The sequence below is a fragment of the Callospermophilus lateralis genome, chromosome 1 (assembly GCF_048772815.1).
Source record: "Callospermophilus lateralis isolate mCalLat2 chromosome 1, mCalLat2.hap1, whole genome shotgun sequence".
Lineage (NCBI taxonomy): Eukaryota > Metazoa > Chordata > Mammalia > Rodentia > Sciuridae > Callospermophilus > Callospermophilus lateralis.
In genome coordinates, this window is record NC_135305.1 from 93,873,153 (window position 1) to 93,898,187 (window position 25,035).

Below are 25,035 nucleotides of genomic sequence, written 5' to 3' on the forward strand. Positions count from 1 at the left end.
CAGCAACTTAGTGAGGCCCTAAGCAATACAGCAAGACCCTGTCTCCCTGTCTCTACAATATATATATATATATATATATATATATATATATATATATATATATATATATTTTTTTTTTTTTACTTTAAAAGGGCTGGGTATGTGACTCTGTGGTTAAGCACCTCTAGGTTCAATTCTAGTTCCCCAAACCAAAACAAAACAAAAATCCCAAAATGTAAGCTGTTTAATTGTAAGATCAAAGCTTCCAAGAAATTGGAAATAACAAAGACCCAAACAAGCCAGTTTGTAAACAATATAAAAATAGACTAATAGGAGATTCACATCAACCGATTACAGGAGCCTAATCAACAGTTACAGGCATGTTAAGGAAATCCCTAGGCTTTAAGCCACATGGAGAAAACCCAAGGTCACCAGTCTTCTCCTTGCACTATCTTGCATCCTTGTTCCTGCTCAGGTTGTCATGCAACCACCACCACTTGTCACACCCAGAAAAGCTCCTGTCAATATTGCAGACTGAAGCCTCCTGGTTCTTGAATCTCTAATGATATCCAAAAAGGACTTTGAAGTCATGTTCTCTGATGTGTGTAATTAGATACAAAGGTTAGCATATTTACAACAATCATCTTTTCCTATGTTCTCGCTCATACAAGCTGTACCATGGTTGGTTATGGTGGGGGAAATATTAATTTGTTCAAAACAATAATCATGACTGTCTGCATGAGGTCTTCATGAAGCCCTAATATTTCATTCTATCATTTCTCTTAATCTTAAGTTATGAATCAGAGTCATACCCAGATATTATATGTTGGTCATGATTGGATAAATGATACAATGCAACGTGCCTTCCATAATGTTCTCCTACATGTCATCTCTAACTGATCAACTCTAACTGACCTTGTGTTCCTAGTCAGTAGATTGAATGAGCCTCCACCAAGCTCTAGGAGAGCTGAGAAAATGATGCTGTCAGCCAGGATGCTTGACCAAGGATGAGAGATAACAGTACGGGAGTTTGGTCTTGGAGTGTAAATGGGAGCAGGATATAAGTGCTATCTAGAATAGATACAGGGCAATAGTTAAGCTTTGGGCTCATGGTTTCCCTTTGTTCAGATTACAGTGAGGTCAGGGGCAGGAAATTGGAAGGGGGCTGATCTCTATCTGTGTACCAGGAGTAGTCTAAGCAACATTTTGAGTACAGATAAAGGCAGGTCTGAACCACTGTGCGAGTCCAGTAGGCACAGTAATACACAGCAGAGTCACTTTCGTCCACATTTCGTACTTCTAATTTACATCTCCCATCTGGGCCTTTATTAGCATCATATTTCTCTAAAATGATTCCTGAGTCTACCACAACCGTGCAATAGAAAAGATCATAGTACAGAAGGTATCGCGGGGCCTTCCCCTCCTTGAATTGGTACCAGTAGATGTAGGTACTTCCTTCACGTAAATCACAAGTGATTGGCACATATGACCCAGGTGAACTTGTGACTGACATCATTCTCCCTTCCGACCTGGATGTTTGGCTACCTAGAATGGTAACAACAATATAAATTAATGGCAAAGAGGGAATGGAATTCCTTGTTGTGGCTCTTTTGGGGAAAGCAACATCCCATTAGCATCTGTGCCACATACTTACCAGGAGGCAGGATGGCTACAAGTAGGGCTAGAGCCCACAGCATGTCTTCTTCCCTGGGGCTTACAAGGAAAAGGACCAGATGATAAGAGGAGAAGGAAGGCCTTCCAACACTCAAATCCTGCTCAAACTGGAAGTGATACCTCCAGCACTGACTTAGATCCTCCTGATCCTCCTGACTGAGTCAGAGACAAGGAGAAGTAACTGAGGAGCTGCTTGAGAAGACCACCCAGCTGTTTACCAGAAGGGGTGGTGCTGGGAGGAGCCCCTGCCTCTTTGTTTCTGCTCAATTCTCTAGCGCCCCCCAGTGGACCCTGAGGGCAGGCCCTCTGCAGAGGAGGAGAAGCCGGGAGCCTGGAGAACACAAGAGCTGAATCAGGTTGAGCACAAATATGGTCAGAGGCAGAGCCCTGGATGAAAATGCCTATCTTCCTGAACTTCAGGTTTCTGCTGCTGCCATGACCTTGTCCTAAGATAAAACTTTTTTATTATGGCCTGAAACCTGCACTTCATCTCTAAGTTGACTTTTGGGCAACCAACAACTGCAACTCTAATCAGCCTTAGATCTACTTTATTAAAAGGGACTGGGGATGTTGGCTGCACATGACACTACTCAAACAAATAGATGTGGGTGGGACGTGGGGATAGTGGAAGGGCATGAAGCTACCACAGGAGGAACTCTGAAACAGAGGGCCTAGGTCACATGAGGGATGACTTTGCAGGTCCCAGCATGCTCCACTGTCAGTCAGTTCATATCATGATCCTTCCTCTGTTCAGAAAAACTGAATCTGTCCTGTCAATTACTAATTGAAAGAAAATCACATGCTGGATCCTAATGGAAAAAAATGCTTGATGTGTTGAAATAACACATATTTAGTAAGCAAAAATGCCTTTTACATCTCAGGAGTGGAACTGAAATTACACTAAGTCCACAGATTAGCCAGATGTCAGGTTAATAATTTTATCTAAGAAGAAGCGTTACCCCAGATACACCAGTATAAACCAGTAGAATGGAGCTCATCCTCATAGGAGAAATGAAATATTTGTCCTCTTAAAGGCTGACAGTGAGCATAGAAAATGTAAAATGAGTGTATGATTAGAATGTGCTGTAAAGTCAGACTGAAAAAGTCTACACTACCCCTGGAACTGGACAGGACTTAAGCATTCACTCTGCACCATGGCTGGGTAGGGTAGGGGTGGGACTTTCTTGTTTTTATGCTCAAATTAGCCTACATCCCTCTTCTCACTGACTCCAAACACCTATTTATGTGATGTTAATGTCCTGTGTAAAACATCACTTAGGTTGAATCTGATGTCATGCTTTCTCTGAAGAAGGACTATCTTGATTCTATATATGTCTTTCTCCTCCTGAAGCACCTTGCTGTTGTCCATATCTATAGATACCTATGCTAATGGCTTCAAGACATGGGTTTTCCTCCTTGGTCTATACCAAGAAAATAAAACAAAAAGGTACCAGAATCCTTGAATCAAATACCTGAGAAAAGCCAGACACTTGTTGGAATGTTAAGTATTTTCCTGGGGCCTCACCTTTGCTCTTTCCTTCAGAACAGTGTCAGGAAGGGTGGGGATGAGGCTCAGGGATAGTTTGCATAGATAGTATGCTCAAGCCCTGTATTGGGATCCCAGCACCACAAGCAAAAACAAAACAAAACAACAACAAAAAAAAAAAAAAAAAAAGAAAGAAAAAAAAGAAAGAAAGAAATAAAAGAAAAGAAAGAAATGAGAACAGTGGACAGAAGGTGTGGTGTCTGAACAATCCTGAACATCAGATTCCCAACTCCTCCCACAAAGGATAACTTACTTTGCATATACAACACAGAGAGCCCAGCATATCACAGCAGGGAGAGCAGGTCCCAGCTGGCCTCACCCATATAAAGGTGGATGGGTTTTTTTCCCACTAACTGTGACTTTTCAAAAGTGACAAAGTCGGTTGTGGTTTAACTGCCCTGGCCTTCTCTTCTAACACTCCAGCCACCCCTGAGCTGCCCTAACCAGCAGGGGCTGGTTTGACACTGAGTCTTTTCCACAAATCAACCACATTTGACAGAGCACGGAAACAAAAGAAGCCTGAGAAATTAAAACACCATCAGCCACACCAGTGCCCACCCCCTACCCACTCTGTGTCCCCCACCACCAGTGTTCTCCCTCTGCACTGCTCAACTTCAGGGCCACCCAGGTGAACTGGGGGAAGGAAGGGGATGAAAACCCCTTTGAAACCACAGAAAAAGCTGCCTAGTGCCCAGCCAGTGATGTCAGCCCCACACAGCTCTCAGTGATTTCCAAAATTCCTGCCTTTGTGTCTGCTTTCCCAGGGCAGGGAGGGTTCCACATCGCTGAACAGAGGGACACATTCGGCTAAGTCATGGCTAAGTCGTCATTCTGTTTCTCACCTTGGAAACATTCATTTTCATCAAATTAAAATATGCACGGCCAAATGCAGATATTTGATTTTTAAAATTTATTGTGTCTACTGTGAAAGACAAAGCACAGACTCCAAGTAGCAAACAAGGCTGCTTTAGGGTATTTAGAAAGGAAGACTTTAAGATAGTCTTTTGCTTAAAGGGCACTGAGGGCTGTGACTAAAAGGTGTACTCTGTCCATACCAAACACTGCCATGACTCGGGCTGGCTGGAGGGGCTGATGGGGACTGTGGAGACAGAGGGACAAGGGGCCACCATGAGCTTACACCCTGTTGTTGCAGAGTGAAGTTCCTGAGTTTGCCCATTTGTTTTAAAACCTTTTGCAATAAGGACAGAATAATACGCATATGAACTTAAGGAGCCCGAATTCAGTAAACAAACCCAGCCAGGTCCTCATCAAATGCTGTTCAGGACAATAAATGAAGAACACCACACGATCCTGTTGTACCACGGTCTGTTAGGAGCTCTTCCCATTGTTGCAGACAGCTGTTCTTCTTAGCAGACAGAAGGTGACGATGGCCAAGTAGACCACACTCTTGAGAAGTAGAAGGAGGTAGGTGCAGTAGGCGGAGGTGTATGTGAACTGCAGCCTCAGTGCATCTAAACAGAAGTTGTGCAATTAATTTTACCTGTTCTTTGACAGGAAAGGACTCCTCATGGGGGAGGGTGCCACAGATGTTTATTTTTTGTGACCTACACTGAAGGGACACCACCCCCACCAAACCCCAAAGGTCAGCATCTACCAATCTCACCCAAACTACCAAGAGCCAGATTTAGCTTATAATCAAGTTCATTAACAACCTCTGTCATATTCACTTAGAACCTTCCTAATGTCAAAAAGCAGAACTGCATTTTTAATAGATGAGTCAACAAGAAGCAAAAATATATGTGACAATTAGGTAGTCAAATTGCTGTACCCCAACCTGTCTCTGATTAATAATTAGAGACAATATTAATCAACCAGTAAACAAAGGCCAAACAGTATTCTAAGAGCTTCATATTTAAAGTTCTCCTCTTACTGAATCTTTACGATGACCTATGAGAGGGATTAGTTCCATTCTCATTTTGCATACAAATTTTGGACACAGTAATAAATAATTTGGCTGATGTTAGGTATTTGGTGACAACCATAGATTTTTGATCCCAGCAACATGACTTTAATAAATACATTTTCATCTACTCTGTGACTCTTCATCTCCAAGTGTAATCATCACCCTGTAGATAAGAAGGTTAGGCATATACAAAGATGAACTGCTGATTAAGACATTGCCACATTGTGTATTCAGTGAGATCTCTCAGAAGGGGATAAAGAATTGAGATAGGGGGCAGGATTTTCACAGCAGGATGAATGGGAGATTTTAGAAAAGAGGACATCATGTAAAATGGAAAAAAGAAGTTAATTTAAATTCTTGGAGACATTAGGGGATTTGGGTCACACTTCCCTTACTTCTCTAAATGCTTTTGTTGAAGCTATAATATTTTGGGGTAATGACATATGATATCCTTTGAAGTTTTATAAGAAATATATGATATCATGTAACAATTAAAGATAGTGACAGAGGGCTACTGTGGCCACAAGGACAAGTCTCTTATTGTAGAAAATTCCGTGTACATATTCCATCTTCGTAGAGTCAGAACTCAAGATTGACCCTCAGTGTACAAAGAGATCTCCAGAAATGTTTTCATGGTTCCCTGCCCTCGGTCAGGTGTGGGTTCCAGCCTCTCCTTGCCTGTATGGCAGTTGAGGTACAGTTGAGGTCCAGACCTAGGGATACTGGAAATGCAGGAAAGGTAGGCCTGGCTGGAGCCAATGCCTCTGGTCACCTTCTGTGTGCATATGAAGGGAGAAAAGGGCCAGAAACTAGTTTTTATTCTGCTAAAGATATGCCCTATGCTAGACGTTCACATTTGTACCTTTATCTCTTTAATATAGGTGGATAGTATAAGTATTCATCATTGGCAGAGTTTTACAAATAGAAATTACTCACCCATGTGGATACAACTGATTGCCCTGAGAATGAGGAACGGACCAGTCTGTGGTACTCTGAGGCCCATGTACTTCCCACCCCACCATGTATCCACTCTGCCTCAGGACCAAGGCTTTAGAACTTCTTGCTCTGTGACTCTATCCTCAAGGAAGAATAGAGAACTGAGTAACTCTTCCTTTGAAGGCCTGAGTTGAAACCCAAGGTCTGGTTGTGTGGCATGTGCAAGGGACTCAATCAATTTTAGCTCATCACCCTCATCAGTAAAACAGAGAAAACTATTGTACCACTAATATCTGTATGCTGAGGAGTAAACAAGAAAATGCACAGAGGACACAATCCAAGGTCTTCTGTCAAAGATCCCTATGTAAGCACTAGTTCACCTTGTTAGTAACTAGGTTGAACTCTGAAATAAATCTAGAATCAACCTGATGTCACGTTTTCCCAAGTCATTTGAAATGATAGACAGGTGAATGAAAGAAGTTCCTTTGTTGAAATATTTCAAACATGTCATTGTATCCTCCAATCACAGTCATCTCCTATGCAAATCAATAATTCTCTGTGTTAATACGATACCTAAGAAGTGAGGCATTAATTTAACATAACACTCAGTCTATTCTACAGCAGGCAGCCATTCTGGTTTTCCACCTTATACCAGGGCTGTTCAAAAGTGAAGATGATAAAGAAGGAGAAAAGTGCTAAAGCTTGACATGCAGGCAAACATACACAAAAACTTACCATATTTATCTTTAAAGCAAGCTTCAGAATCAGTCTTGTTGACACGTGCTAAAAACCAGAGCAAGTACTGGTCAATTATTCATGGCAGATATTTGACAGCATGAGTGTATGTGCTATTTAAATGTGTACATAAATAAATATATACAATCAGTCCACCCAGAGACAGGACGGCATTAAAAATCTAAGCCCCACAATTACAGAAATAATTGATCTCACTCTATAATTCAGTAGATATCATTTATATTTCATGTTTCTGCTTATAAAGGATACATTTTTAACCACTGTTATGATAAATGTCTGAGATTACCTGCAACAAAAAGCAGCTATGTTTTTTTTTTAAAATTTTACTTCAAATCATGCATTTTCCCAAATCAACTATTCAAACCACATGGATCACTGCAGAAACTAAGAGTACAGAAGACAAAGCCTCACTTAAGAAATCTGGGTCTTGAATGGCAAAGGTCTTCATATGTTCTATTTTGTACTTGTTCTATTGGTGGAAAAGGGCTTATAGCCACAAGGAATAGAACAAGAACAAGTCCTTATGGCCACTCTGGGGCATTTGGACTTCTGTTTAACACTCAGGACTATGATGCACTGTCACTGAACTGCCATCAGGACCCTGCTTAGCTGTGTGGAAATGTACCTCATTGCATCAAAGGAATTCCTTTAGGAACTGTGCCTAACTCATGTATGACCCCAAGTGATTAGGAAAAGAGGATTCTCTCTTCTCCTAGATGGATGCCGTTCAGGCCTGGCATATGCTAGAAGTACAGGAAATATTTTTTGACCTGTGTTTACCAATGGTGAGAAATCTATTCATTATACAGAATACAAGCATTTTTGTGCATGTTAGCCTCACCCAATCTTTAATGATGAAATTTTGTGTAATGATGATATATGAAATAAAAACCAGAAAAACCCAAGGCCTTCATGGAACTCAACAGCCAAGGTGATTCTGTTTTGTTGGACCATGCCCTGGCTCTTGTCAGAAAAATTTGTCATTCTGTGCAGGTTAAACTTTGTGTATAACAAGATGGAAGTGATGACTTTGTTTGCTTGAGAGAACATTCCTGAGAGAGACGTAACTACTCCTATTTTGCTAACTTATCAAAAGTAGGAACTTTTCTTTAGTATTTATCATGGGTAAGTTGCTAGGTGCTTTGATATATGTTATTTCTTCCCTTCTTTCTTTCTTTTTCTTTTTTCCTTTCTTTTTCCAATGCTGGGGATGGAACCCAGGGCCTTGCATGTGTCAGACAAGCCCTCTATCATGGAGCTACACACTGAGCCCTGTTGTTTGACCTAATTCATTAAAAAAAAAATCTATAGAATATCATGTGATCTGAATCTTTGAAATGATGAAACTGAGGCCAAGAAAGATTAAGAAAAATTTTCAACTTTTTTTTTCTCCAAAGTCAATACCATTTTAAATGAACAGAAAAACAGTAGGCCATTTAGGCTTCCATTTTCTATAAAGGCATTTAAGAAGGATTTACATCCTTGTTCACTACTACATCCTAAAAGGATAGGATACTCTTCATCTAATATGTTTTCTGGAGCAGTAGCAAGCAACTGTTATCCAAGGGATATGTGAAGCTGAGACAGGAGAACTGTGATTTTGAGGTTCACCTGGGCAACATAAGGAGACCCAATTTCAAAAATAAGAAAAGAAAATGGAAGTTTTCAAGGAGGTTATATGTACATTTAAATACACGTACTTTTATTTATCGCAGGAAAGAGAATCTCTTGATCAACCCCTCCTTTATTATTCTCGTGTTTGATGATACACCTGTGCTCTTTATCCATTGACTCTCCAGTCACAGTTAGCCAGCTCATCTTCATGTATGTGTCATTAGTCTTTATGGTGTCTCCCTCCTGGGATTCCAGAATCCTTTCACCATACTTCTCTTTCCAGTATACCTTAATGACATCAGGGAAAAAATTCTCAAGAACACAAAGATGGGTCCCGGCCTTATGGAGGTCTATTTCAACAACTGAAGGAAGAAAAATCGTGGGCTTGGGGGAAATGTCTGCCTCAGAGCTTTTATCTGTGGAGAAAATGGAATATCAATAAAAAGAATTACTAGAGAAACAGAAACGTTACGTAGTTTGGAAAAACCTAGTGCATGAGAATAAGAAGACATTGAATTAGTGCCCAAGATGGTCTTTCATTCCCGCATAGGTTGCAAAGTACTTTCTATTGTTCTTACTGAAAGTTGTGGAGAGAGGTTCAAGAGGTTAGGTGGCTCTGCAAATCTGAAGGCAAATATGGCCTTTGTCCTTTCTCCATGTGCTAAGAAGGGGATGACTTTTAACTGTTCCTAACCAAGACTTTCAAAACTCATGAAATCCCACTGATTTATTATTATTATTTATTAGTAGTAGTATTATTTAACTCTCCTTGCTTTTCTCATAGTAGAGAATATTGCCAAGGATGAGAGGGGAGAGAAGGAAATCAGGCCACTTTAGTGACCTAAAGTGCTTCCTTTGCCCATCCTTTGTCACTTCTGCTCTCTGGCCAAGTAGCTCACAATCTCATACTCTGCAATTCTGTGCAACCCATTTTTTTATTTAGCTGACTCTAGAATGCACACTATTTATCTTATTTCTTCTACAAATCAGTGTTGGGAAGTAGATTTTTCAATTGTTTTGTAATAATACGCAGTCACTTGCTTTAACAGGAATCTACTGGCCATGTAAACTTAACAATCAAGTTGATGTCTGAGATTCAAATGAGGATCCTGAGACCTATTCTGATATTTCTGAGGTTCTCCTAATCAATTTCTAACTTGATTTAACATCTCATTGTCACATCTGAACTACTCCAAAGTTTTGGGGCAGGTAATAGTTAAAGTTGCACCTCCAAATTATTTGGTGCCTTGAATTTGCAAGCAAAATAGTAGCATTTCCACAACTTTATTAAATTCATATTGATTATTTTCAGAAATACTCTGGTGAAGTTAATCTTATCAACTAATGCACTTATCATAATTCTTTTTTTGCTTTAGAAAATACTCACCAAAAGCACATTTCATTTTGTAATTTCACTTGAAATTCAAGTAACACTAGGATTACACCAGTGGGGTATTTTTATATTCGTTTGAGTCTACCGAGATGGTCTATACATATCTCCATATCAACATTTGAATATCATTGCCTCTCCCCAAATTTGTTCCAATCTATATGTAACTTAACTGTTTTGGAACTCAGTTTTTCTCTTCATCTTAACCTGCTGAATAAAGTGTATTTATAATTGATGTGAGGTTGAAAGTTAAGGTTCTAAAGTTTCTCACAACCATAATACCAACAAAATGAAGCATCATGTGTTTACAAAGCTATTATCACCTCGAATGTCCACTGATTAGACACATTTAAACTAATGACTTAAATTATATGTGTTGGAACCCTATCTAATTTGATTTCCAGTAGAAAATCAAATACTTCACCAACTTATTATGTTTTAGCTACTTTGAAGTTATTATAATAATTCAACATAATTTCTTAAGAAAAGGAGAACTGGGTTTTTCATTTGAAAAGAAAAGGAAAAAAAATATTCTTGATTTCTGCCTGTTGCAGCTGAGATCCTATTTTTTTTAATACAAAATCAGTAAGCACATAATGTTAATATGTTAATAGTTTTTGGCCTAAAAATTAGATCATAATGTGCTTAATTTTATGAATCTTGTTTTTAATGCACATACTTAGATAGTGTGTATTCTCCAAAGCATGTTATAAAAGGTAAAATTTTTGTAATACTATACTTTTATTTTTTATTCTATATATTAACAAGTCTAATTTTCATCTTAGAAACTTGCTTTTCTTCATGGGAATACTTCTGTTTCATTACTTTAAAGAAATTGAAAAATGATGAACTTGAAAATTTTCTGTACTATAACTCACCATTCACTATTTTTTGTTTCCTTTTCTTAGCTAGATTCTTTAGGTTTCACTCTCTTTAGGATAAAAATAACCAAGAAATTCCATCATTTTCTCTACATAATACATACCTAAGCATCAAGTAGTGTACTTCTTTATAATATGATTAGTATCTGCATTCTGGATCCTCATATTGCATAGTCTTTTAAAATTTTACTATGAAATGTACATATTAAAAGTGGCTTTTTTCTTGCTCAAAATTTTATATGATGCTTAGCATGGCAGTCATTCTATTTTATTTGCACAGCTAATAGAATGGATACTATTTATTTCAGGTATTTTAAAAATTAATAAATCTTGGGGCTGGGGATGTAGCTGAAGCAGTAACGCACTCGCCTGGCATGCATGGGGTGCTGGGTTTGATCCTCAACACCACATAAAAATAAAATAAAGATGTTGTGTCCACCAAAAACTGAAAAATAAATATTAAAAATTCTCTCTCTTTAAAAAAAATTAATAAATCTGTCCAATTCATTTACATTTATCCTTTTGAGCAATCAAACAACATATTTTGAGTTAAATTAAATAATCAATATATTTGAGTTAAATTACCCAAGTTGCTTATAACTTAAGATATAATAATATGAATTCCATATAAATTTATCAAATATCAAGCAGTGTTTTGATCCTTTTTTAGTTTGCTCAAAACAAGTTCTGTGGCTGAGAAAATAAAATAACTTTAAAGTTTTTGGTGCTTTATTTAACTGGAAACAATGATGAAAGTGGAAATCCATTCAGTATTGGTACCAGAAAGGAAGTGAGACCAAAATGGAATGAGATGAAAAACCAATTTGATTAAAACCACTACAGTGACACAAGAGGTTACTATCATCATCATCATCATCATCATCATCATCATCAGTAATTTGTTTTCTATGACTGTGTGCTCCAACATGACAATTTAAGGGCCATTTCCAAATAGATATTGTAGGGCATGTACACTCCATACTTCCCATTACTCCTAAAGGACTCATGCATTGATATCCTTTTCTAATTTTATAACAAAAATGTTGTATTTGAAAATTCAGTGTGCTTTTAAAATAAATTACTAAAAAATCATGTATTCCACTACAGTTTTCTTTTACCTTTATGCATAAAGTTTTAAGCCTCCATCCCTCAGGGATCCACAGTCACTCTAAATTCCTTGTTAATGTCTCCCATGCCAGATCAGGGAGAATACTGCCTCTCCGGAACTGGACCAAGTCTCCTGACCACTCCAGAGGGCAGACTATGATAAGTGAACAAACCAGGAGCAATTCCAAGAACTCTGATCAGCACCACCCTGAGCCTGCAGCACCTGCATCCCTGCTTCCACTCCCTACTTAACAGTGCAGAATCAAAAGAAAATTTAACCTGAAATGATGAGCTTTGTGCCAGCACCAAACACTTCGATTACATTGCAATCCATGACACACTATTAAAAAAGTCTTTATAAAAACACAACACAAAAACTGTTTTCAATAAATACTTGCTGAGTAAATAAATGAGCAAATGAGATTGTAAAATCATGAAGAATGTTTTGCTAGATCTTGGGCTGAAATGATTTGTGTAATTTCAGGTTGTAGTAATTTATGCTTCTCCAGGTAATATAAGAGTAGCAGTTTGGAACTATTTTAAGTTCACCTTTTAAGGAGTTAGAGCAATAAGAAGAGGATTCATTGATATTATATAGCTCTTTACTCAAAGTATTTTTTCATTGTTCTCTTGCATGAGATCAAAACTAACAACAGATATTTTGCAAGTTATCTGGACAAAACTTCACTCATACCTCAAAATATAGAGAGAAGGTAACTAATAAAATTCCATTTTGAGAATTCTCAATTAAAAGATCTTCTATTTAAAAAGTATTTAAAGCAAAAATTGATAACAATAGGCTATATAATGGTCTTCAGAACCTGTTAATTTCTAGCCTATTATTATTTGTTATATATAGGCACAGTACTGAATGTAGAATTTCAGTCAGCTTCCTAACGGGAAAGGGAAGAAACCAGTTACAAAGTAGTTTGGTTGCCATATCCAGTACCCAATACCTGTTAAATTTCTGTTCATGTTCTGAGGCAGGGTCAGAGAAGGTTGATGGTACGTTAATTTTTCTACAAAGCTTAGGTCCATTTTACATACTAGGATAAAAATAGAAAATTGTTACTTACCAGGGGGAGTTAACTATGAGGTTAGTTCCTTCTGCAAATATCTTGATTCAATCTTTGTCATCACAATGCTCACAGTTTCTACAAAAAATCTCAGCCTACTCTTAAGCTTCATGATATGATCAACAGTTTAACAACTTTGTCCTGGAAATTTGATCTTCTGACGTCTTTTGAAAGCCCTTAATTACAGACTTTGAGTTATCTGTTAATTTGGAAATTCCATCATATAATTTCATAAGTTCTCTGTTTCCAACTCAGATAGTCATCATGGGAAAGTGACAAAGGGAAATGGTAAATTTAAGGGCAGGAGAAGAAGAGAGCTGGGCCAACTGGTCAACCAGCTAGGCTTTTCTAAGTTATCAGGATAAGTGTTCTGAGAACTAAGTCTGTTTTCACCCAGGTGTTCAGTTGTGTTGAAACTGTTCAGAGATTGCATCAAAGGAACAGGCCTTCTGCTCTCATAGACACCAATGCCTCTTTGTTAGCAATTTTGGAATATATTTCTAAAAGGAGGAAGTTCTTTGGTAACTAAAAATGCAAATGTGCAGACCCATTTGATAAATGTGAACCAAAGTCTCCATTTTCAACATAGCCACAGTTACCATTTGACATCATGATCATTATCAGGGCAAGGTCTGATAGATAAGATAATTTCTATGATGACTTCTTATCTTTCCTGGAGTAAGAGAGTAAAATTGTCGAATCCTATCTCCCATGAAATTATAGATTCCTTATTTAAAGTAAAATTGAGGGGAAAAAATCCCAAGTCAACAATATGTTTTTTAAAAAAGAAGAAGCATCTTGGAGATAGTTCTTGAACTTGATGCCACTCATCTCAGAGCAGGCAAAAAAAGAATGACCAGAATCAGTGTCCAGGTATTAGGACAAAGAAACACAGGCTCTGATGACCTCCAAGCCACTCTAGGCCCACCCTGTCCTGGCCTAAGTTCTGTGAGCAGACATGGCTTCTGCCCACAAGGATGAGGGATGAATATGGTGGACAACAGCCCATTCACAGCAGCTCACAACTACCAGCCCAATTAGAACAAGAGAATTGGATAAAAATTATGTTCAGAAAGTGGGTTTTTTTAATGTTATACATAAATGAACAGATACTTTATACTTCATTGGCTGCTTATTCCAAGACTTGTAAAGTGTTTTTAAACTTTGAATGACTGGTTGACTGATTCATTGGTTATAAAGATTTTCTTTGAAACCAATAATTCCATTATTTTTATTATTTAGAGCTGTTATTTATACTTTGCACCTTGAGTAAATGTGTGAATAGTGACCATTCAATCCCTTTGCCCTGTTTTTCCCTTATTCTAGGATCATAAGAAGAATTACCAGAAGCCTCAAAAATTGTCTGTATTTCTAGAGCCATGAAAAATTTAATAAAATGGAAAAGGAGTTAATTTTAAAATTTGTTATTACATTTATGCAAAAAATATGAGAAATCTATTAACAGCACTGAGTGAAGTTTTACCAAAGACCCACAATAAAACCTTAATAAATGGAAAGACAAATTCAAGAAGATAAAAACTACAGTAATAATGAAGACTATACCTACTAAATTCAATGTAAATGACTACAATTCTAATCAAATTCGCCATAAAATTTTATTTTTTTATTCTAGGTTATGTTAAAAATAGGTTATATCATATATTCTTAAAGGATGCATAAACATGAGATTGTGACTAAAAACTAGTTGTAGACATTTAGCATGGTAGATACTAATGGTAATAGCAGAGCTACTGACATAATGTGGTAATGATGTAAGAAGAATAAGATAGATAAACAGAGTAGAAAGACTCCAGAAAAGTCTTTAAAGTGTATATTCAAAGTATGACATAGCATTTTTAAACTGTAGAAAAACAATATATTGTTAAACTATTAGTATTAGACAACAATTGTCTATTGAAAAGACAAACATATATCTCTACCTCCTACCATATGAGATAGGTTCCATATGTAGATAGAAATGAAAATGACAATGACAAAGTTACATGTGTGATTGAAGTAACTACATCCACTGGAGAGAGGAGCATGGGGTGGGAGTGGGGTAGAAGAATCTTCACTTAATGCATTGTTTTTTTATGAAGTAAGAATGTAAAGAATTTTAATTTTTACAGTATTTGGAAATTATTTTTTTAAAGAATGGACAAGGGAAATTTATTAATGGTTTTAGGGAATAAGTGACATGATCAACCCTGTTTTGGCATGATAAGTACAGGAATGGAAAGAAAGGGAAGTTGTACAGAAAAACAGTTTGAGTGACCCAGTCATGACTTTGTTATTCCACATTTTTTTTGGTTCATTATAGTTGTATATATTGCTGGGATTTGTTGTTACATATTAATAAAATACACACAATATAACAATATAATTTGGCCCATATCACAATCAAGCAATTTCACCTTCCCTCCCTTTCTTCCATCCCTTGGTCCCTTTCCTCTGTTGATCTCCCTTTGATGTTTTAGGAAATCCACCATGATCTCTGTTTCCCTTTTTCCTCTCTAACTTCTGCCTATGAGAGAAAACACATGACTCTTAATTTTCTGAGTTTGACTTATTTTGCTTATAATTATTATCTTTAGTTCCATCTATTTTACTGAAAATGCCCTAATTTCATTTTTCCTATGGCTGAATAAAACTCCATAGTATATATGTACAACATTTTCTTTATCTATTCATCTATTGGACACCTAGGCTTATTCCATAGTTTGGCTATTGTGAATTATGTTTCTATGAACATGGGTATTCATGTATCACTGTAGTAAAATGACTTTAATTCTTCAGAATAAATACATAGAAGTGGTATATCTAAGTCACATGTATGGTGGTCCCATGCCTAGTTGTTTGAGGAGTCTCTACTTCATACTGATTTGCATAGTGGTTGTACTAATAGACAGTCCCTGAACAGTGTAATAGTGTTTCTTTTTCTCCACATCCTCTCCAGCTTTTATCATTATTTATATTCTTGATGACTTCTATTCTGACTGGTATGGATGAAATCTCAGTGTGTTTTTTATTTTCATTTCTCTAATTGCTAATGATGTTGATCATTTTTTATTTATTTGTTGGTTATTTGTATTTCTGCTTTTGTGTAGCATCTCTTTAGTTCATTTGCCCATTTATTAATTGGTGTAAAGTTTTTTTAAAATTTTCATATATTCTAGACATTATTACTCTGTCAGAAGAAAAGTTTCCAATTCTGCGGGTTCTCTCTTCACATTACTAATTTTTTCCTTTGCTGTGCAGAAGTTTTTAATTAGATGTCATCCATTTATTAACTCTTGGCTTTATTTTCTGAGTTTTAGGGGTTCTATTAAGAAAGTCATTACCTGTTCCTAAAAGCTGGAGTGTTGACCCTATATTTTCTTCTAGGAATTGCATAGCTTCTGGTCTAATTCCAAGGTCTGTGATTCATTTTGGGGTGGTTTTTGTGCAGAATGAGAGATAAAGGTTTAGTTTCATTCTTTTCACAGCACTATTTATTAAAATAGAAGTGCAATAGATTAGACAAAATGGAATGAAAGAAAGGGAGAGGATAGGAATAGAAAAGGCAGTAGAATAAATGTAACATAATTTTCCTATGTACACATATGAAAATACCTAAGTGAATGCCATTATGCTCACCCACAAGAATGAGTTCCTAATTAGAATAAATTATAGTCTGTGCTTGTATAATTTTATCTAAATGGATTCTACTGTCATGTGTAACTAACAAGAACCATAAAAAAGTGGTGCTCTGTTTTCTCCAATATGTTTTTGGCATTTTGTCAAGGATCAGATGAGCATAGACATGTGAGTCTGTTTCTGTGTCTTTTACTTTATATCCTTTGTCTATGCATTTATTTTTATGCCAGTACCATGCAGTTTTTGTTACTATAGCTTTGTGGTATAATTTGAAGTCAGTTGTGCCTCCAACATGGCTTTTTTGGTTTAAAGTTGCTTTGGCTATTCTTTTATTCTTCCAAATGAATTTCAGGACTGTTTTTTCTAGTACCATGAAGAACATCACTGATATTTTGATGGGGATTACATTGAATCTGTACTATGCTGTTGGTAGTACGGCAGTATTAACAATATTGTTTTGCCTATCCATGAACAGGAGATGTCTTTCCATCTGCTGAGGTCTATTTAAATTTCTCTTTTTAGTGTTCTATAGTTTTCATTATAGACATCTTTCACCACCTTTGTTAGATTCATTCCTAGGTAATGTTTTTTGAGGCTATTGTGAATAGAATTGTTTTCTTGATTTTTTCTCAATAATTTTGTTGTTGGTATATAGAAAAGTTATTAAATTTTGTAGGTTGATTTTTTAAACCTGATACTTTTCTAAATTTGTTTATTAGCTCTAGCAGTCTTTTTGTGGAGTTTTTGGATCTTCTAGGTGTAGGATCATATAATCTGCAAGCAGTGATAGTTTGACTTTTTATTTTATTTTTATCACTTTTATTTATTTCTCTCATATAATAGCTCTAGCTAGAATTTCTAGCACCATATTAAGTAGGAATGGTGAGAGTGGGCATCCTTGTCTTGTATCATATTTTCAAGGAAACACATTCACTTTTTCCCATTTACCATGAAGTTGGCTTTGGGTTTTTTACATATAAAGTCTTTATGATGTTGAGGTAGGCTCCTTCTAGCCCTAGTTTCTTAGGTGTCTTTATCACAGATGAATGCTGAATATTATCAAAAGCTTTCTCTTTATCTATCAAGAGTACTAAGTATTTTTTTGTTCTTAATTCTGTTAATGTGGTGAATTACATTTATAGATTTGCATACATTAAACCATTCTTGCATCTCTGGATTAAAACCAACATGGCTGTGTGTGCAATCTTCTTAATATATTGTTGAACAAAATTTACTAATATTTTAATAAGTATTTTTACAAGGATATTCGTTACTAGGTTTCTTTCCTTGATGTGTCCTTATCTGGATTTGGTATGAGTGTGATATTGGCTTCATAGAGTATATTTGGAAGTGTTCCATCCTTGTCTATTTCATGAAATAATTTGAGGAATATTGGCACTAGTTCTTCTTTAAAGGTTTAGTAGAATTCAGCTAAGATTCCATGTGGTCCTGGGCTTTTCTTTGTTGGAAGGCTTTTTATTACTGCTTGTATGTCATTACAATTTATTTATCTGTTTAGGTTTTCTACATCCTCTTGATTTAGTTTTGGCAGATCGTATTTGTCTAGAAATGAGTCCCTTTCTTTTAGGTTTTCCAATTTATCAGAGTATAAGTTTTCTAAATGCTCCCAATTGATCTTTCCTTCCTCATCTCTAATCTCATTAATTTGCTTTTTCTTCCTCTATCTTTTTGTTTAGTTTGGCTAAGGGCTAATCAACATTGATCTTTGTATTATTTTTCTTTTATCCTCAAGTTTATTGATTTTGGCTCTGACCTTAATTTTATTGTTTTTGGAACTGATTTGCTCTTCTTTTTCCACATTCGTGAGATGTATCATTGGGTTGTTTATTTGGGATTTTTCTGACTTTTGTTTTATCTAGGCACTCATAGCTATAAACTTTCCTCTTAGAACTTTCTTCCCAGTTTCCCAGATATGCCAGTTGAAGTGACCTACAATAGAAGCTGATTCAGACAATTCTCAGCTTCTCAGCTTCTGTTTCCTCCAGTCTGATGGGATGGGAAGTACTGTCAGAACAGATCAATGCACTCCCAGGGGCCACAGCAGAATTCTGTTTGTGGAGTTCTGGAAGTTGGGGCTTAGGTCTAATCAGGCTTCTGGGCTTTGTTGGGTGGTATTTGCTCTGGAGAGATTAGATCAACACACCCCTAGGGATTGGCAGTTGCAGATCTCTGCTGCGAGTCTGGATCTCAGGAGCCTGCCAAGGATTCTATTTGTGGGATGAGAGAGCCAATCCTTTACCCTCTCTGCTGCCCATGAACTCATCCTTTGCAGGCTCCCTATGCTTAGTTCCTGAGTATATTCACACATGTTTTTTCAGATCCTGAAGTGTTTGAGAAGGGTCATGTGAGCCAACAAACTCAAAGGGGGAAGCAAGGTAGGCCCCCTTCTCTTTTACAACTTGAGTTCTTCTGGATAATATACGCGCTATGACTATTTCACTCCTGTTCTGCTTTGTACACCTTAGGTCATGTGGTAGGTGCTTGCAAGGACAATGTGGCTCTGTTTGCTCAGATCTCTTGATTCCTGCAACAGCAGCTGCAGCAAAGCCACCTCAAGATTTCTCCTACCTCAGCTCTTTGGCCACTTGGGAAACATGAGGCACTTTTTATGCACCAGTATGCCATGCATCATTTGGATCTACTAAGAGAAGGCTGCTTTTCTGATCTCAAGTTTTCCATATTAAATCTGTTTGTTATGTTTTTCTCTGTGCTGAACAAGCACTACTACTGCTGCTGACACAACTAGCTTGGCTCCAATGTATTCTTTCTTCTTCATTTAATGGATCCAAATTTCTGAGTCTCCAAGACACTCTGGCTGTCCAACATTGAGTTTTAGTAAGATTCCTCTTTTCATCTCAGAGAGAATGGATGACTAGGAATCTAGCCTTCCTCTATCCTTCCATCTTGAATCTCCCCATGTTTTATATATGATCACCACAAACCAAAAAGTGCAATGAAGAACCTATGTCTCTGCTAGGAGTCATACAGAATGGCTGGTGCAATTAACATTAATGGATTTTTTTAAGTTCTAACAAGATTCTCATGAAAGAAACCAAATTACCATCTTAGGAAGTTGAGAGTAAAAGAAAAGACCCATTAAAATCAGAACAATCCTGCTCAGATCCCAGTTTTTGTTGATGTGACCTTTGACATGCACACTTCTCAGAGCCTTGGTCTCCTAATCAGTACAGTGGAGACAGTGAGATTCATTTCTCAGGACTTTGTGAGATTCATGATCTAAATGTGTATAGATCAGAGAATGAACACAGTAGGCTTTTAAAAACAGTTCATTTTCTCTTAATGATGCAAATATTCATGCATACAGTATTTAATGTTTAAGAAAAAAATAGAAACATTTTGTTATATAAAAATAGTATTTTATCATCTCACCCTGCATTATGTAACACACACACACACATACACACACACACTCAACACATCCTGAGATGAACAGTGGAGACAACTAAAATTCTATTTCAAACAGAGTGAGTAATGAAGAAGTAACTACAAAAGTGACAAGAAGCCCCTACACATATGACAGATAGTTATGAATTTTCAGTGCCCACAGGCAAACATTCCTAGTGGAGCCCCATTTCCTTTTGACTAATAAGAAATGTTTGTTTGAAGTAGGAACTCATCAAATGCACTTCATGTGGAAAAATTCTCTCCTAGAGAATTAACACTCTATCCTCAAGTTCAAAAATTCCCTTTTCACTTTTTTATCTTTCTGTTGCAGGAGGACAAGCCCTAGCCACAAGCTCTGTTGTAGTGAAACGAAAGAAAATTGATAGATACAGGGTATACTATGAATTAGGTCTCATCCATACATATAGCTCTTGCAACTATCTATAAATAATTGTGATACTAAAAATTAAATATGAAACAGAATTCAAGATTTCAAACTGAGGTGGAATTCGAGTTAAACTTTGAAGATTCCACACCTTATTCATTGCACAGGTTCACAATGCTTGGTTGGAGTTGGAAGGATGGTATGTCAGGTACAGTTTCTAGATCTAGACCCGTTCTAAGGCCAAAGATCTGCAACTGGCCCTATATGACATTGGGGGTTGCTCTCCCAACAGTCACAGGGATGATTGAATTATATAAAGAGTAGATAAAGCGGTTGATTTGCATATTCTAAAAAGCAATAAACCAGTGCATGGTACTGGGAACCAAGTACGCAGTGGGCAGATTATAGACAATGATAATATACTGCATTTTTCCAAAAGGTAGAAGAAAGGAGTTTGAATGTTTTCACCAATAAGACATGATAAAAGTTTTAAGAGATGAAAGTATTTATCCTAACTTGAACATTACACAATGTACAGATTTATGGAAATATAACATGATACCACTGAAGTATGTATAGTTTTATGTGTATATGTGCATTAAAATAATTTAAATTTAATAAATCACTGAAAAAATCATCTTTAAAAATGTGAAGTCTTTGACTTTCAAGGATTAATGCTTAATTTTAAGATTGGGCTAGAACTTTCCTTGGAAAGATTATTTTTGAACTTCCTTACCCTGTAGTCCTAATTATTTTTTTATATGTAAAGTCTAACATTTGTTTGGTCAGTATACATAATAACAGTGTTTACTTTATAATGATGGATGTTCTGTGTTTTAGCCAGCTTTTTCACTACTATGAGTAAAAGACCCAACCAGAACAATTTTAGGGGATAAAAATGATAAGATTTTTATTTAAGGGCTCATAGTTTCAGAGATCTCAGTCCATAGACAGCTGGCTCCATTCCTCAGGGCTCCACATGAGGCTGAATATCATCAAGGAAGAGTGTGTTGGTGGGAAGCAGCTCACATGATGATCAGGAAGCAGGAAGGAGAGACTGCACTCACCAAATACAAATGTATTCTTCAAAGCCATGCCCCCCCCCAATGCCCACCTCCTCCAGCCATACCCCACCTGCCTTCAATCAATCCCATCAAGTGATTAGTTCACTGATTAGGTTAACCCAATCATTTCCTCTCTGAACCTTCTTGAATTGTCTCACATGTGAGCTTTTGGGGGACACTTCACATCCAAACCATAACATTCTGTTTCCCATACCCATCTACTCAGAAATTTACAAAGTCAAATTTCCTTGTTAAAACAACAGGGACACTCAGTGCCATTGAATCTGTAAGGACTGAGTGTGGTTTAACCTGAATATCCAGTTAAATCTCACAAATTAGTTATCTTCACTAGTCTTTGAGTTACACCAGGAAATAAGAGTGTCCATGGGAACATTTGGGCCATGAACTTCAAAATTATAATCAGGTGGTTATTGTTGGCACAAGTTGCCTATTACTCTGTGAATGTTAGTGTGAACATAAGAAATTTCTAACCCTACATTGAAACATAGGGTGTAAAGGTAGTTCTTCATACGAGAATCATAATTTTTGTCTGGAGCACTGTCCTAACAGCCAACTGAAGATGCAGAGGTTTGGGTCTAGTTTGTGGTTATCTTTTTAGTAGGGGAAACCACAGGTCTCAGGGTTCCTGTCATCTGCTTTCAGATCTCACATCACACAAAACCTGAGAATATGAGGACCTCCTCATCTCTATTACCAAAGGAGGCAAATTATTTGGAAGTTTAAGAAATTAGCATCAATTTTACCAAACATCCTCGTCATGTGTTACAGGAAATCATGCACCTTTTACACTCACTTAGAAAAGAAAGTTTGAGGATAAAAACAACATGTTCTGGAAATTTGGGTGAGGGACTGGGATTGTGAACAATAATTTTTGGGCTACTTATTCGACATTGTTTAGGCATAATATAATGGCATAGATTTGCTGCAGTTGCTGTTCTTATTTCTGAGGTGTGATTAGTAAAACATTGGACATGAAAAAGTCCTGGGTCACTCTAACACTGCAGAAAACAGGCTAGTGCCACCAAATTTGAACCAAATCCAAGGTGACCCAGTTGGGACTGTTCCCAAGCTTCACAGCAAAGACTAAGAAATCTGGGCCTTGGGTCATCAGCAGATCCTTCTGGAGGTGGCAAAGAATTTATACGTTTATTCATAAAACAATGTCAATCTCTGCGTCACACATACTCTGATGGTTGATGGCAAGGAATATGCTCCAATTTTAGGATTTTAGAAGTGAGAGGAAGCCACAAAAATGAAGGGCAGTAAGGAGCCATGGAAGCACAGCATGAATAGATGGAACATAGATGCAAACCTCATCCCCTTCTTAACAGTGTGGTGGTCACATACTTAGTCTATATCAGAGCTGGTTGAGGTCTGATTCTTCACCTGGGAAGATAAGGCATAGTTGCTACACCTCCATTTTGAAGAATGATATGCAATGCTGCTAAAAGAAGCTTGGCACTGACCACAGAATTGGCAGGGAGAGGCACTGAACTGAGACTCTGAAGATAGGAGTGTAGCCCATCCTCTGTGGATCACTAGCTTGGGGCAAGCCAGTGGCCTTCTCTGGGTCTTAGCCTCCTTATTTAAACAGTGAGCAAAAGGCTTGTTATGGTTTAGATATTAGGTGCCCCCTAAAAGCTCATGTGTGAGACAATGCAAGAATGTTTAGAGGTGAAATGATCCGATTATGAGAATCTTAAGCCAGTAAGTGAATTTATTCCCCTAGTGGGATTAACTGAGTGGTAACTGAAGACAGGTAGCATGTGGCTAGAGGAGGTGGGTCATTGGGGGCATGGCTTTGGGGTATATATTTTTTATTTAGCAAGTGGAGTTTCTCTCTCTCTCTCTCTCTCTTTTCCTTCTGATCATCACGTGAGTCACTTCCCTCCACCACACTCTTCTACCATGATGTTCTGCCTCACCTTGAGCCCCAAGGAATGAAACCAGCTGTCTACCAACAGAGACCTCTGACCATGAGCCCCAAACAAACTTTTCTCCTCTAAAATTGTTCTGGTCAGTCTGTTAGTCACAGCACTGAAAAAGCTAACTGAAACAGAGCTAAATGTGTCCCAAAGACCCTCCCTGTTCCAACACTTGTGAACCTGTGAATGACAGCATTGGGGAGTCTGTGTGGTTGCTCAAGTATGAATGCAGCTGAGGGGTCATAATAAGAAGGTTCTCATTCAGGCCCCTTGTGAATATGACATTGTGAGGTGCCAGCAGGCACAGTGGTATTTGGCTTGCTGGAAGCATTATTGATTATCAATTAAAAGAGATCATTTTCTCTTTTAATCGTCTCCATGCAGGGGTTGGGCTTATCTTAAGTATAAGTTTTAGCAGAGCCATAAAAGATCTGCTTCAGGGGCTCCCCTTCTGTCAGTTAATACCAGTGCACAATGGCATTCTTGAATGGACGCCAGGCAGTTTGCCACTGATATGCACTGAGCTTCTGGAAAAAGGTAGACATTTATTTCAGTGTCTCCATCTGAAATGCAGGGAAATTAGAAGTATTAAAATTAGAAGAATTAAAAAAACAGTGGAGTCAGCACACAAAAATAGCGAAAGGAGAGAAAATGGGTAAAGCCAACCTACAAACCCAAGCCAAATACAAGAAAAACCATGGGGTTGGCATTCCCAGTGACTAGTGAGAAAGGACATTCCAAGAGATTGTTAAGACCTAGGATATAGTGGCAGCCCTCATACTGAAGAGAAGGGAAAGGCTTGTTTCTGAGCCAATGAGAGTCCTGCATAGTGAGATGTGCCACAGCATTATTTTATTATGTTCCTGATGGGACTGTACTATCAAATCTGGGAGGAGCTCACAGGAAACAGCTGTGTTACAATGAGTGTTACCTTCCCTTGAAAGGAATTCTTCCCTGTTGTCTTTTAAATATCGCTTCAAAACTACTTATCCATGAGCTCTTTTCCACTCCCTGAGTTTTATATATTTTCCCATATCATACAAGTTGTAGATAGCTATGCCTATGCCTGTCATGAGCAAGGAAGTAAAGTGTCATTATTATAGAGAAACAAGTGAAATAACCTTCCACATTTCCAGTAGTATGTACATTTTATAGACCAGCAGTAGCCCAAAGTTTTCAGCCTAATAACTATTAACCATTAGTGTAGTTATAGACACTTTAATGTGATTATATTCAGTTATGAATGAATATAATAAAAGTCAAAATGATGGAATAAAAAGAATCTTGTTTCATGACCCTCCATTCTTATCCTAATCATAATTTTCAGTTTTTCAGAGTTGAAGCTACATATTAGCATTGCTGGGAGGACAGCACAGATATGATTTTCTCAGAGTTTCTAAGTGTTCCCTTTGAGCAGAGATAGCTCAGTGAAGCGATTGACTCATCATGGGAGAGACACTGAGATTTGTTAACAATGATGCTTAGAACTTTCAGAGACACCATGGTGCAGTCCTCAGCAACCCCATGTGGTAGTTAACACTGTGACCACTTAAATTGGGAAAACAGAATGAAAGGCTTTAATGACTTTCCTGGGCCACACTGCCAGTGAGTGACCCAGCAGGAATGCAAAACTCAGGCCTACTCATCCAAAAGGCCTTGTGTTTTCCACTATTCATTCATTCTTTCATTCATTCG

The 25,035-nt window shown here is 37.4% G+C and overlaps 1 protein-coding gene across 1 annotated transcript in view; it reads right to left on the reverse strand.

The window, feature by feature from the left end:
- Positions 1 to 4,528: 4,528 nt before the first annotated feature.
- The window catches only part of LOC143397664 (immunoglobulin lambda-1 light chain-like), a 51,751-nt gene continuing 31,244 nt past the window's right edge, over positions 4,529 to 25,035 (reverse strand). The window contains exons 6-9 of the mRNA XM_076854024.1: positions 12,087 to 12,119; positions 8,510 to 8,845; positions 6,795 to 6,815; positions 4,529 to 4,671 (exon numbers count right to left, since the gene is read on the reverse strand). Coding sequence (XP_076710139.1) covers positions 4,529 to 4,671; positions 6,795 to 6,815; positions 8,510 to 8,845; positions 12,087 to 12,119 — 533 coding nt within the window. The remainder of the gene's footprint in view (positions 4,672 to 6,794; positions 6,816 to 8,509; positions 8,846 to 12,086; positions 12,120 to 25,035) is intronic.